A 15,490-nucleotide genomic window follows, 5' to 3' on the forward strand; every position below is an offset into this window, starting at 1 on the left:
TCCTTTAAATGTGTGTGCAAACTTTGGCTAAAGGCCCGTTTACACCATGGACGATAACTATAACAATAAAATTGTCGTTAGTTATCGCTCTGGGTGTGAACAGGCCTAATGCTGCTGCATTTGTGCATGATTATTTGTACCAGATCTCTGGCAAGACTCTTGAAGCCGATACTGAAGTGAGTTAAACTGCAGTTCATGGACTGGCCACTAGAGGCAGACTCCAGAAGGAGCAGAATCTCATTGAGCTCATGTTAAAATGGCCGACTTTACAGCAGAAGAACACGTTTACAGTCTGGGACAAACTGTGCTTTTGGTCTGTACGGCTAATGTTGCCCTTCATGACGACTGTGAGGGGGGGAATTTATTTATAACTCATTCGTTTACATTATATAAAGCCTTAAAGTTCTGCATAATTAAGGGCGTGTCCACTTTGAGTGACAGGTGGATTGCCGTTTGTCTGCTGTCTGTTAGTCGTCACCTCAGCTCCGCCCACGTCCCGCCTCTTTGCCCATTTTCTGTTATCCGGGAGTGACTCGACAAGATGGCGACGGCCAGCTCGACCCTGCTCTTCAGATCCTATGAGTGACGTCACGGACACTACGCCCATATTTCTTTACAGTCTATGGGCAAGACCCACCTTAATTTCATCCCAGCTAACAATTTTTGGTTCCTAATTTATAGAAAGCAAAAAAATAGAACCTAAAGAGAACAGTAAAATTAACGGTAAAAAAACGGCAGCTGTGGTTGCCAGAACTTTACCGTAAAAAAAAACCGGTAGCAACATTTTAGGTTTTATGCTGCGTTCACACCGAACGCAAATTTTGAGCGTCAAATCCACGTCTATTTGGACGCTTGAACATTTTGAATCCATTCGCGCGTCCACAGAAAATTGTATAAATCGAGCATTTAAAGTGAAATAGACGCGCGTTCACCAGACTGACCGACCTCCTCGCTCACTTTCTTCCAAGCAAGATCCTTTTTATTCCTGTTTCTATAAAGTATGAAGACGTATCGTACAGCTCCGGGTATCCACATATGATTTTCTCCTCATTGTTGTCACTACTAGAGCAAGCTCATGATTGGTGAACGCGGCGCGAATATCTGCCAAAATTAATATTTTTCAACTCTCGCGAATCACGCGATACGCGCGTCAAACTCACGAAACATGTGACATTTGCGCAAATCGCCCCGCAAAATGTCTTTGCATTGACTTAACATGTAAATCACTTCATTCGCATCTGGTGTGAACGTATCGCATCGTTGTCACGTAATATGCTCAATTCGCGCGAACTGGACACGTGAATGAGGTGAAATCGCGCTATTGGGCCGCAGGACCTCCAATCACGCGTCAACGCGTCTTTACATTGACTTAACATGGAAATCATTCGCTCTAGACGTGTTCGGTGCGAACGCAGCATAACAGATTAAAAATGTACAGAAGTTAAATTTACAGTAAATAATAGGGCTGTCAAAAATTTAATCGCGATTAATCACATATCGCAATTATTATTTATATATAAATACACACACATTCATGTATATATTTAAGAAATATTTGCATGTATATACTGTATATACATTTATATAATCTATATAAATAGTATATAATATATATAAGTATAAATGTTTTATATATAAAAATAAGATTTTTTTCTTAAATATATACATGCTTGTGTGTGTATCTATATATAAATAATAATTAACAGAGTACACACACATATATTATGTAAACACAAACTTTTATTTTGGATGCGATTAATCGTGATTAATCTTTTGACAGCCCTAGTAAATAACTATTTCATTAACTGAAATAATGTCACATTACCAACCTATTGAAATACTAATATCTGTTATGTACCTTTGATATCCACCAATCACAGTGGAGATAAGAGTCACATGATGAATCAAAGCTTTTAGGAGGACAATACACACTAACACACTAAACACACGACATTTTAAAACATTAATTTATCAACATTAAATGCAAAACAAAACCCTAATGTACATAACCGATTAGAAAAAAGCTAAGAAGAAACATATGTGAAGTGTCACGGAGGGAATTCTGGGAATGTCAATTTACGTTTTTTCACACTATTGCAGTTTCACACACGCTTTATGTTAACCAGTTAAAGGGTTAGTTCACCCAAAAATGAAAATTCTGTCATTAATTCCTCACCCTCATGTCGTTCGACACCCGTCAGACCTCCGTTCATCTTCAGACACAAATGAAGATATTTTAGTGTAAAGCTGATGCTGAGAAAGGCTTCAGATAGGCCTCCATTGGCATTCAGTACATTTACACTCACAAGACCCATAAAAGGCACTAAAAACGTCATTACAAAGTCCATCTCACCACAGTGACTCTACAATAATTTTACGATGCGACGACAATAGTTTTTGTGCGCAAAAAAAAATCAAAATAACACCTTTCGCATGCGCGAGAATATGACGTAGCGCCGGGGTTCGGGAATCCATGAAATGCACACTTTTTTTCACTTAAGCCCCATTTTGAGAACTACGCCGAGACCTAAAGCACGATCAATGTAGAATCCAACAGCTGAGACACGCGCGTCTTCCTCTGCTTGTAAACAAATCTCTTCTGGGTCATGTGTCCGAACGCCGGATCTGCGTCATATTCTCGCGCATGCGTCGTGGAGACACACACGGAAGACAAGAACAAGTTGGATAAAGGTGTTATTTAGATTTTTTTTTCGCACAAAAACTATTGTCGTCGCATCGTAAAATTATCGTAGAGTCACTGTGGTGAGATGGACTTTGTAACAATGTTTTAAGTGCCTTTTATGGGTCTTGTGAGTGTAAATGTACTGAATGCCAATGGAGGCCTGTGTGAAGCCTTTCTCAGCATCAGCTTTAAGGCCTGTTCACACCGGGACGATTTTCGCGCGCATTTATCGCCGACGTTTAACGCCTCGTGACTAAACAATGGGCGCCAATGTGAGTGTTCACACCGACGCGTAAAACGGCAGGCGTAAAAGCGTCATTTAAAAAAAAAAACGCCTCGGGTTCGTTTTTTTATTTTGACGCGGCGCGTAAAAACCTGGCCAACCAATGAGATCCGCGCTTTTGTTCACGTGCCTGGAGCTGCTGAAGTGACAGTAAAACACGACTTGGTGGCGCTCAAGCACAAAATCGGTCTTGCCGAGCACACATTGATACGACGAAGAAGTAGTAAGTAGACAAAGAAGAAGATGAACTGCTAATGCTGCTTGCCAGTTAGCAAAAAGTGTGTGAATGGTTTTGCCATAGACATAATATGTCTATGGTTTTGGCAAGCACGTAAATACTGTCTCTCTTCTCCTTCTGTGTGACAAGCGAGTGTCAGAGGCTTAAAGTGCCGCAGCACCATCTTGTGTACCGGGAGCGCATCTACTGAATGTGCACGTTTACTCGGCGCAACGCCAGTGGAAATCGCTTGGGTGTGAACACTCAAGACGCGCCGAAAAACAGCACGAAAAACGCTGGCGATAAGCGCGTGCGATATTCGTCCCGGTGTGTACAGGCCTTTACACTAAAATATCTTCATTTGTGTCTGAAGATGAACGGAGGTCTGACGGGTGTCGAACGACATGAGGGTGAGTAATTAATGACAGAATTTACATTTTTGGGTGAACTAACCCTTTAACTGTTTGTACCCGTAGCATTTTTACCGTTAAAATTCACGATCATATTTTACAGTGCTAACGTTAGGGGAGCGTTGTACTGTACAATCAGTTGTAAAACAGAAGCACAAACAGTCCTGACACGCAGATCTGGTCCCGTTGAGAGTTTGGCTTTGACCCTGTAGAGGTGGATGGAATATCTGGGATTCTCATCCAGTCTCAGGATAGCGGATTCAGGTGCATTAGAGGTCAATATTAGGTCGATAACTGGACACGAGCCACAGATCCTCACCGTGTGCTGACATCACAGTGTGAAGAGGTGAAATCTGATCCAGGCCACTTTAGCTGCTGGAAATCATTCAAACACAGTTTTACAGCAGGGCAATGCATATATATAATGTTTAGATGTATTTTTGAGACACTTATCAAAATCAATATTAACAATATAAACTTGCCTGGATGCTGGAGTGGATAGACTGTGAAGAGTAAAGAGGAATTATGCTCAATTTTCATGTCTGGTATAATTTTTAGATGTTAATCTGTTTGTCTGACTAACTAACTTTTTATATTTTTTATTGTAAAATGTATTCATTAAAAAAATTAAACACTTTAACTATTTTTAATTGTATATTGTGTATTTAATGTATTTATGATGTATTATAATAATATATTAGTTTATTTTAAATCAGATATTAAAAAAATAATAATAAACACTTCACATTTAAAGTTTATCCAACTAATGAACTATTTTAATGGGAAAAAATATTTATTTATTTATTTTTAAAATTAAACACTTTAAAATTCATCGAACTGATGGACTATTTTTAATTGTAAATATATATGTATGTATTTATTTATTTATAATTTATTATAATAATATATTGATTCATTTATTTAAAATAAATAAATATATATATATATATATATATATATATATATATATATATATATATATATATATATATATATATATATATATATATATATATATATATATATATATATATATATATATATATATATATATATATATATATATATATATATATATATATATATAAAATAAAAACACTGATGGACTATAATAATTGTAAATATATGTATTTATTTATTTATAATTTATTATAATAATATATTACATTATTTATTATAATAATATATTAATTCATTTATAAAAAAAGAAAATAATAATAATACAAAAATAAATATATATATATATATATATATATATATATATATATATATATATATATATATATATATATATATATATATATATATATATATATATATAAATAAAAACACTTCACATTTAAAGTGTATCCAACTAATTAACTATTTTAATGGAAAAAATATTTATTTATTTTAAAAATTAAACACTTAAAAATGAATCCAACTGATGGACTATTTTTAATTGTAAATTTGTATTCATTTATTTATTTATAATTTATTATAATAATATATTGATTCATTTATTATAATAATATATTATTTCATTTATTTTAAATAAAATATTTTTGAAAAGATAAACACTTTAAAGTTTATCTAACTAATGAACTATTTGAATGAAAAAATGTATTAATTTATTAAAAACATTAAACACTTTAAAATTCATTCAACTGATGGACTATTTTTAATTGTAAAAATGTATTCATTTATAATTTTTTATAATAATATATTAATTAATTTATTATAATAATATATTAATTAACTTATTTTAAATAAAATATTTTTAAAATGATCAACACTCCATATTTAAAGTTTATCCAACTAATTAACTATTTTAACAGAAAAATGTATTTGTTTGTTTATTTATCGACTTCACATTCCAAATAATAGTAAATAATATATTAAATAATTTATTTAAAATCAAATATTTTTTAAAAGATAAACACCACATTTAAAGAATATCCAACTAATGAACTACTTTAATGGAAAAATTAATTAATTATTTTTTAAATCATATAAAAAAAATGTGTCTAACCAATGAACTTATTTATTTATGTATTTTTAAATATATTTTAATAAGCATGTGAAGACTAATGAAATATTTTAATGGGAAAATGCATTAATTTATAATTTTTTATTTATTTAAAATGTATTTATATTTAATAAAAACTTCCAATTTTAAAGTTTGTCAAACAAATTTTTAATGTTGAAATATATTTATAAATAAAATAAAAAAAAACTAATTTAAAGGGTAAATCATCTTTATTTCTCTTTTGCAGCTGTTTCTATAATGCGGCACAGTGCATCAGCGTTTGGGTTTGCTGTAAGTCTTACACTTCATACAATCAAATGTTGATTATTTAATAATCTTGAATGTTTTTAACGCTTCTCTTCAACACTGTTGTTCATTGGTTTGCAGTTTGACGCCACTCTCGACGTCCTGTCCTCCATTATCGTGATATGGCGATACAGTAACGCTGCGGCCGTCCATTCGGCGCACAGAGAGTACATGTGAGTACATGTGATGCTTTCTAGATTGGGGAAAACACGGGAAACGTGCAATTTTGTTGCTAGATTTAGCAACTTTTCAGACTACCTTAGCAACTTTTTTTTCTAAAAGCACCTACACTCTAAAAAAAAAAAGGTTCTATATGGCACCAAAAATGGTTCTTGGCTCGTAATCATAGGGGAACCTTTTTTAGTGCTATATAGCACCAATTTTGGTGCTTCAGTGGTTCTTCAGCGGTTCTTCAGCGGTTCTTCAGAGGTTCTTCAGCGGTTCTTCAGCGGTTCTTCAGCGGTTCTTCAGCGGTTCTTCAGCGGTTCTTCAGAGGTTCTTCAGCGGTTCTTCAGAGGTTCTTCAGTGGTTCTTCAGCGGTTCTTCAGAGGTTCTTCAGAGGTTCTTCAGCGGTTCTTCAGCGGTTCTTCAGAGGTTCTTCAGTGGTTCTTCAGCGGTTCTTCAGAGGTTCTTCAGAGGTTCTTCAGCGGTTCTTCAGCGGTTCTTCAGAGGTTCTTCAGAGGTTCTTCAGCGGTTCTTCAGAGGTTCTTCAGCGGTTCTTCAGCGGTTCTTCAGAGGTTCTTCAGAGGTTCTTCAGCGGTTCTTCAGAGGTTCTTCAGCGGTTCTTCAGCGGTTCTTCAGGGGTTCTTCAGAGGTTCTTCAGAGGTTCTTCAGCGGTTCTTCAGCGGTTCTTCAGAGGTTCTTCAGCGGTTCTTCAGCGGTTCTTCAGGGGTTCTTCAGAGGTTCTTCAGAGGTTCTTCAGCGGTTCTTCAGCGGTTCTTCAGGGGTTCTTCAGAGGTTCTTCAGAGGTTCTTCAGAGGTTCTTCAGCGGTTCTTCAGAGGTTCTTCAGCGGTTCTTCAGCGGTTCTTCAGGGGTTCTTCAGAGGTTCTTCAGAGGTTCTTCAGAGGTTCTTCAGCGGTTCTTCAGAGGTTCTTCAGCGGTTCTTCAGCGGTTCTTCAGGGGTTCTTCAGAGGTTCTTCAGAGGTTCTTCAGCGGTTCTTCAGCGGTTCTTCAGAGGTTCTTCAGAGGTTCTTCAGCGGTTCTTCAGAGGTTCTTCAGAGGTTCTTCAGCGGTTCTTCAGAGGTTCTTCAGAGGTTCTTCAGAGGTTCTTCAGCGGTTCTTCAGAGGTTCTTCAGCGGTTCTTCAGCGGTTCTTCAGGGGTTCTTCAGAGGTTCTTCAGAGGTTCTTCAGCGGTTCTTCAGAGGTTCTTCAGCGGTTCTTCAGCGGTTCTTCAGAGGTTCTTCAGTGGTTCTTCAGTGGTTCTTCAGCGGTTCTTCAGCGGTTCTTCAGAGGTTCTTCAGTGGTTCTTCAGCGGTTCTTCAGAGGTTCTTCAGAGGTTCTTCAGCGGTTCTTCAGCGGTTCTTCAGAGGTTCTTCAGCGGTTCTTCAGCGGTTCTTCAGCGGTTCTTCAGGGGTTCTTCAGAGGTTCTTCAGAGGTTCTTCAGCGGTTCTTCAGGGGTTCTTCAGAGGTTCTTCAGAGGTTCTTCAGCGGTTCTTCAGCGGTTCTTCAGCGGTTCTTCAGCGGTTCTTCAGCGGTTCTTCAGAGGTGCTTCAGTGGTTCTTCAGCGGTTCTTCAGAGGTTCTTCAGCGGTTCTTCAGAGGTTCTTCACCGGTTCTTTGACTAAGGTGCTATATAGCACCTCTGAAGAACCGCTGAAGAACCACTGAAGCACCAAAATTGGTGCTATATAGCACTAAAAAAGGTTCCCCTATGATTACGAGCCTTTTTTTTTAGAGTGTAGCAACAAATTTAGCAATTTTTAAAATTTATTTGGCAACTTTTAGCAACTTCTGGAAAGTGACTCTAATCCAAACTACACACGTACAAGCTAGCTCAACAGGCCAAGCGGTTCATTCATAATTCCTTAAGATCGCTGTGGAAATGTGGAAATCGCTGTAAAAACCGCAAGATCATTTAGGTAGCATATTTACGGAGCCTTGCATATGACATGCAGGAAAAAAACAAGTAGGCTAAATCATGCACGCGATTTATAAATCGAGGGAACAAATGAGTAAATCGTGTGGACGGTTTAGCAAATCGAGGGAACAAATTTGTAAATTTTGCGCACAATTTACTTTTTTTTTTCTTGCACTCGATCCGTACATTAGGGATGGCTCGATACCACAATTTTGTCTTCGGTACGGTACCACAATCTAATACCGAAGTACCGATATTAAATCGATACCATATAGGGTCTGAATTTTGATGCGGGTATTGCGCATAATTTTGCTCACTCTCGCAAGTTTTGGGTTTATGAAGCGGGAAATTACAGCAAATGTTTATTATTAAATTAATCAACAGAGATTGTCACATCAGTCAGTCATTTGGAAACTTTTTTGTAAGTAATTTCAGCATTACTGCGCGTCTCCATTGCTTCTGGCTTGAAAAGACATCGCACCTGCACTATAAAAGCAATCTGCGCGCTCAGATTCAACACTTTCGCTTCCGTTGCGGGACAACTGACCTGTCGATCTCTTAATGTCTTACAAGTCAGGAATTAAGTGGCAGATGCTTGGCAAGGTTTGATGGTTCTTCAGCAGTTTTATAAGCAAAGTAATTCAAAATTTCACGTCTACTCGTCTTTATTAATGAGTTTTGTGCGTGTTGAGTGAGGCTGCGTTCACACTGCAGGGCTTAATGCTCAATTCCGATTTTTTGAAAAAATTTGATTTTTTTGCAAGGTCGTTCACATTTCCAATTAAATGCGACCTTTTGTGATCTCCTGTGTGAACGTGAAATGACCCAGAAGTGACCCGCATGCGCAGAAGAGTACTCAACGGTCAACGACGTCACTTGTTTCGCCATTTCGCTGGAAATGTTTTCAAAAACCGCCCGGTTCCGATAAGAGCCCTCAAGTTTGGCCTGAATAGAGCTGTCCCCCAAAATATTAATTAACTCCGAAATCTCGCTTCCCTTCCACCGACTGGTCTCAGCATCGTCCGCCATAGTTGTTTATCTACTCATTCCCGCCTACTTCAACGTACAATGATGACGTTTGTCGCGTATCAACGACGTGCGGGTCGGATACATGTGACCTGGCAGTTCAGACTGAAGACGCATTTCAAAAGATCGGATATGTATCGGATTTGGACCACATACCCAAGTGGCCTGGGTCGCATTTGAAAAGATCGGATCTGTGTCGTTCAGACTGTCATGAAAAGATCAGATACAGGCCGCATAAGGGCAAAAAAAACGGAATTGGGTCGTTTCAGCCTGCAGTGTGAACGCAGCCTGAGAGATTCAACTGCTGTATTCATCTTGTTCTGTTGCCACATTTGCCGGTTTCGCGTCAGTTTGGGTAGCGCGCTGCCACCTAGCGGTGAACTTCGGAACAGCAGCATATACCGAAATGAGCAAAATCATGATATCGTACCGTTTGAAATAAAATATATACCGGTATTTTTGCAGTACCGGTATACCGCGCATCCCTACCGTACATATTAACTAACACATCGCTTTAATTTATTTTACAAACAAATCTAAATTAGCATATCAAATAATATCTACTCGTTACATAATGGCGTAGTTTTGCCTTGCGATTACGTAATGACGTCATAGCGCAATGATGTCACGACGTCATTTAGCAACTTTTAGCAACAACTCGATCTGCCTTTAGCAACTTCCCCTGAAAATGTGTTGGCAACAGTGGAAACGTGTGCTCTGTGGGGATTCTGCGTCGTTTCAGTGGCCAATTAGACGTTGTTTCTGGGCAACTAGAAGAGCAGAAGGTCAGACTGATCTTTCCAGGCGATTTTGACATGTTCCTCAGCTGAAGGAGAACATATCTGGGTGTTTTGTGGCTAAAAAAGCATTCAACTAATTACCTAACCAAACCTTACTCATTAAAATGTCCATTTAATGAATGTTTTCAGATGCGCTGATCCTTGTACACAAACCTAGCATGGTTTACCTCTTAGCTCGCGCCCATATTATCTGAAAACGACATACCCAAATAAAAATGTCTGCAGCTCTTAAACCCTATGGTCTATATTCATAAATCTGATCTTATTTTAAACTAGACACTTGAAATATTGTTACCCAAGAGTCATAATAACTCAAAGAAGTATAGGAACAGAGTAAAACAAGGTAAAATATACATGTAAAGGACGCTGTTTAGATAATGCCTTTTGATTGGTTACTACATCCATCAATCAAACCTTTGCTGGCTAGGCATTGGCTGGCATTATCCAATGAAAACCATCGCTGCGTCCGAAATCGAATAATTCTCTACTGTATATGTGAAAAACAGTACGCCAACTGAGTAGTGCGTCCGAATGGGAGTTGCAATGGGATTACTTAGTGTTCTGAGTGGTTGCTAGAGTGTTGCTAGGGAGTTGCTATGGGATTACATAGTGTTCTGAGTGGTTGCTAGAGTGTTGCTAGGGAGTTGCTATGGGATTACTAAAGTGTTCTGAGTGGTTGCTAGAGTGTTGCTAGGGAGTTGCTATGGGATTACTAAAGTGTTCTGAGTGGTTGCTAGAGTGTTGCTAGGGAGTTGCTATGGGATTACTTAAGTGTTCTGAGTGGTTGCTAGAGTGTTGCTAGGGAGTTGCTATGGGATTACTAAAGTGTTCTGAGTGGTTGCTAGAGTGTTGCTAGGGAGTTGCTATGGGATTACTAAAGTGTTCTGGTGGTTGCTAGAGTGTTGCTAGGGAGTTGCTATGGGATTACTTAAGTGTTCTGAGTGGTTGCTAGAGTGTTGCTAGGGAGTTGCTATGGGATTACTTAAGTGTTCTGAGTGGTTGCTAGAGTGTTGCTAGGGAGTTGCTATGGGATTACTAAAGTGTTCTGAGTGGTTGCTAGAGTGTTGCTAGGGAGTTGCTATGGGATTACTAAAGTGTTCTGAGTGGTTGCTAGAGTGTTGCTAGGGAGTTGCTATGGGATTACTTAAGTGTTCTGAGTGGTTGCTAGAGTGTTGCTAGGGAGTTGCTATGGGATTACTAAAGTGTTCTGAGTGGTTGCTAGAGTGTTGCTAGGGAGTTGCTATGGGATTACTAAAGTGTTCTGGTGGTTGCTAGAGTGTTGCTAGGGAGTTGCTATGGGATTACTAAAGTGTTCTGGTGGTTGCTAGAGTGTTGCTAGGGAGTTGCTATTGGATTACTAAAATGTTCTGAGTGGTTGCTAGAGTGTTGCTAGGTGGATGTTATTGTGTTCTGCATGGTTTCTAGGGCATTGCTGTGTAGTTGCTAGGGTGCTTTGGGAGTTGCTATGTGGTCACTAAGGTGTTCTGATTGGTAGCTAAGGCGTTGCTAAGTAGATGTTAGTGTATTGTTCTGTGTGGATGCAAGATAAATGTTAGAGTGGCTTCTAGGGAGTCGCTATGGGATTACTAAAGTGTTCTGAGTGGTTGCTTGAGTGTTGCTAGGGAGTTGCTATGGGATTACTAAAGTGTTCTGGTGGTTGCTAGAGTGTTGCTAGGGAGTTGCTATGGGATTACTAAAGTGTTCTGAGTGGTTGCTAGAGTGTTAGTGTGTTGTTCTGTGTGGATGCAAGATAAATGCTAGAGTGGTTTCTAGGGAGTTGCTATGGGATTACTAAAGTGTTCTGAGTGGTTGCTAGAGTGTTGCTAGGGAGTTGCTATGGAATTACTTAAGTGTTCTGAGTGGTTGCTAGAGTGTTGCTAGGGAGTTGCTATGGGATTACTAAAGTGTTCTGAGTGGTTGCTAGAGTGTTGCTACTAGGGAGTTGCTATGGGATTACTAAAGTGTTCTGAGTGGTTGCTAGAGTGTTGCTAGATGGATATTATTGTGTTCTGCATGGTTTCTAGGGCATTGATGAGTATTTGCTAGGGTGCTTTGGGAGATGCTATGTGGTCACTAAGGTGTTCTGATTGATAGCTAGGGCGTTGCTAAGTAGATGTTAGTGTGTTGTTCTGTGTGGATGCAAGATAAATGCTAGAGTGGTTTCTAGGGAGTTGCTATGGGATTACTAAAGTGTTCTGAGTGGTTGCTAGAGTGTTGCTAGGTGGATGTTATTGTGTTCTGCATGATTTCTAGGGCATTGTTAAGTAGTTGCTAGGGTGTTTTTGGTGGTTCTTTGGGAGTGGCTATGTGGTCACGAAAGTGCTCTGATTGGTAGCTAGGGCGTTGCTAGGTAGATGTTAGTGTGTTTTTAGTGGATGCAAGGTCAGTGATAGAGTGGTTGCTAGGGATTTGCTACGGGTTTACTAAAGTGTTCTGGGTGGTTGCTAGAGCGTTGCTAGATGGATGTTATTATGTTGCATTGTTTCTAGTGCATTGCTAAGTGGTTGCTAGGGTGTTTTGGGTGGTTCTTTGGGAGTGGCTATGTGGTCACGAAAGTGCTCTGATTGTTAGCTAGGGTGTTGCTAGGTAGATGTTAGTGTGTTTTTAGTGGATGCAAGGTCAGTGATAGAGTGGTTGCTAGGGATTTGCTACGGGTTTACTAAAGTGTTCTGGGTGGTTGCTAGAGCGTTGCTAGATGGATGTTATTATGTTGCATTGTTTCTAGTGCATTGCTAAGGGGTTGCTAGGGTGTTTTGGCTGGTTCTCAGTTTACAAGTAGCACGTGGAACCGTCATTATGTTAAGCCCGCCCACAGATTCTATACACGATGTGATTGGCCTGACCAGAGTTGGGGGGGGGGGGATGGGGGTGTGACATCATGATTGACAGCTGAGATTGACGGCTTCTCTGAGTGAAGTCACTGATGCACTTACAGATTTTTTTCTGGATTTTTGGGAGGAGATTGGAGCTTTAGCTTTAATTTCTACATTTCCATAACTTTATTTCACACCGACATAATGAATTGTTCTACATCTGTGAGAGTGTGGGCGGGCGGGACGTGGGCGGAGCTGAGGTGACGACTAACAGACAGCAGACAAACGGCAATCCACCTGTCACTCAAAGTGGCCACGCCCTTAATTATGCAGAAGGCTTTATATAATGTAAACGAATGAGTTATAAATAAATTCCCCCCCTCACAGTCGTCATGAAGGGCAACATTAGCCGTACAGACCAAAAGCACAGTTTGTCCCAGACTGTAAACATGTGTTCTTCTGCTGTAAAGTCGGCCATTTTAACATGAGCTCAATGAGATTCTGCTCCTTCTGGAGTCTGCCTCTAGTGGCCAGTCCATGAACTGCAGTTTAACTCACTTCAGTATCGGCTTCAAGAGAAACTGCGGAAGGAGCCGCTTGCGTTTTACTCAAAGTTCGGCGACCAGTAAAAAACGCTGAGCGCTCATGGTGTTCTAAAAACGAAAAAGAAACGCTTTTGGTGGACACACGGCCTAAAGAACACTAGGTTTGATGGATGGAGGCCAGGCAGACAGACTCTCTGGTCCCCTGAGAAGTGGCCCCGCTCTAGGGTTCATGTCTAAAGAGGGCCCTTCGACAGACTCTCTCTGTGTTCGGCGTCCCTTATCGGCTGAAAGACAGAATAGAGATGGAAGAAGGGCTTTGTGGAGGGAATGAAAGCAGAGGAAGCGGAGAGAGAGGACAAAGGCAGAAGTGTGCTAGACAGCAGACCTGTAGGTAGCATAGTAGAGTACACACACACACACACACACACACACACACAAACGTAATGAATCCATTTGTAATGCGCAGGCCGGTGAAGCTGCGAGCCACGGTCTCTGGGGGAGTCTGATGGGATGCGGATCGCCGTGGAGACGGATTACATCATAACACAGGCTGCATTAGCGAGATCTACTGGACTGGTAGAGTCCTAGACTGTAAAACACTACAGGAGAACAATGACTTACAAACAGATCTGCATTTGGAATTTACTGGTATAAAGACCACTATGCTATGAAGTTGCTAAGGTGTTCTAAGTTGTTGCTAGGTGGTTGTTAGTGTGTTTTGGGTGGTTCTTAGGAAGCTGCTATGAGGATACTAAAGTGTTCTGATTGGTAGCTAGGGCGTTGCTAGGTAGATGTTAGTGTGTTCTGTGTGGATGCAAGATCAATGCTAGAGTGGTTGTTAGGGAGTTGCTATGGGATTACTAAAGTGTTCTGAGTGGTTGCTAGAGTGTTGCTATGGGATTACTAAACTGTTCTGGGTGGTTGCTAGGGCATTAAGTAGTTGCTAGGGTGTTGTTGGTGGTTCATTGAGAGTTGTAAGTGTGTTTGTGGATGCAAGGTCAGTGCTAGAGTGGTTGCTAGGGAGTTGCTATTGGATTACTAAAGTGTTCTGAGTGGTTGCTAGAGTGTTGCTAGGTGGATGTTATTGTGTTCTACATGGTTTCTAGGGCATTGCTGAGTAGTTGCTAGGGTGCTTTGGGAGATGCTATGTGGTCACTAAGGTGTTCTGATTGGTAACTAGGGCGTTGCTAAGTAGATGCTAGTGTGTTGTTCTGTGTGGATGCAAGATCACTGCTAGAGTGGTTGCTAGGGAGTTGCTATGGGATTACTAAAGTGTTCTAAGTGGTTGCTAGAGTGTTGCTATGGCATTACTAAAGTGTTCTAAGTGGTTGCTAGAGTGTTGCTATGGCATTACTAAAGTGTTCTGAGTGGTTTCTAGAGTTTTGCTATGGGATTACTAAAGTGTTCTGAGTGGTTGCTAGAGTGTTGCTAGGTGGATATTATTGTGTTCTGCATGGTTTCTAGGGCATTGCTGAGTAGTTGCTATGGTGTTTTGGGTGGTTCTTTGGGAGTTGCTAAGAGGATACTAAGGTGTTCTGATTGGTAGCTAGGGTGTTGCTAGGTAGATGTAAGTGTGTTCTTTGTGGATGCAAGATCAATGTTAGAGTGGTTGCTAGGGAGTTGCTATGGGATTGCTAAAGTGTTCTGAGTGGTTGCTAGAGTGTTGCTAGGTGGATGTTATTGTGTTCTGCATGGTTTCTAGGGCATTGCTGAGTAGTTGCTGTGGTGCTTTGGGAGCTGCTATGTGGTCACTAAAGTGTTCTGATTGGTAACTAGGGCGTTGCTAAGTAGATGTTAGTGTGTTGTTCTGTGGTGATGCAAGATCAATGGTAGAGTGGTTTCTAGGGAGTTGTTATGGGATTACTAAAGTGTTCTGAGTGGTTGCTAGAGTGTTGCTATGGGATTACTAAAGTGATCTGAGTGGTTGCTAGAGTGTTGCTAGGTGAATGTTATTGTGTTCTGCATGATTTCTAGGGCATTGTTAAGTAGTTGCTAGGGTGTTTTCAGTGGTTCTTTGGGAGTTGCTATGTGGTCACTAAAATGTTCTGATTAGTAGCTAGGGTGTTGGTAGGTACATGTTAGTGTGTTCTTTGTGGATGCAAGGTCAATGTTAGAGTGGTTGCTAGGGAGTTGCTACGGGATTACTAAAGTGTTCTGGGTGGTTTCTTGGGTGGTTGCTAGAGTGTTGCTAGATGGATGTTATTGTGTTGCATTGTTTCTAGGGCATAGCTAAGTGGTTGCTAGGGTGTTTTGGGTGGTTCTTTGGGAGTTACTATGTGGTCACGAAGGTGCTCTGATTGGTAGCTAGGGCGTTGCTAGGTA

General features: G+C 39.9%; 1 protein-coding gene across 1 annotated transcript in view; it reads left to right on the forward strand.

Moving 5' to 3' along the window:
- The window catches only part of tmem163b (transmembrane protein 163b), a 70,909-nt gene that overhangs the window by 18,626 nt on the left and 36,793 nt on the right, over positions 1-15,490 (forward strand). The window contains exons 3-4 of the mRNA XM_079808220.1: positions 5,849-5,892; positions 5,989-6,080. Coding sequence (XP_079664346.1) covers positions 5,849-5,892; positions 5,989-6,080 — 136 coding nt within the window. The remainder of the gene's footprint in view (positions 1-5,848; positions 5,893-5,988; positions 6,081-15,490) is intronic.

Source organism: Gobio gobio (genome assembly GCF_949357685.1).
Source record: "Gobio gobio genome assembly, chromosome: 24".
In the NCBI taxonomy this organism is placed as follows: domain Eukaryota; kingdom Metazoa; phylum Chordata; class Actinopteri; order Cypriniformes; family Gobionidae; genus Gobio; species Gobio gobio.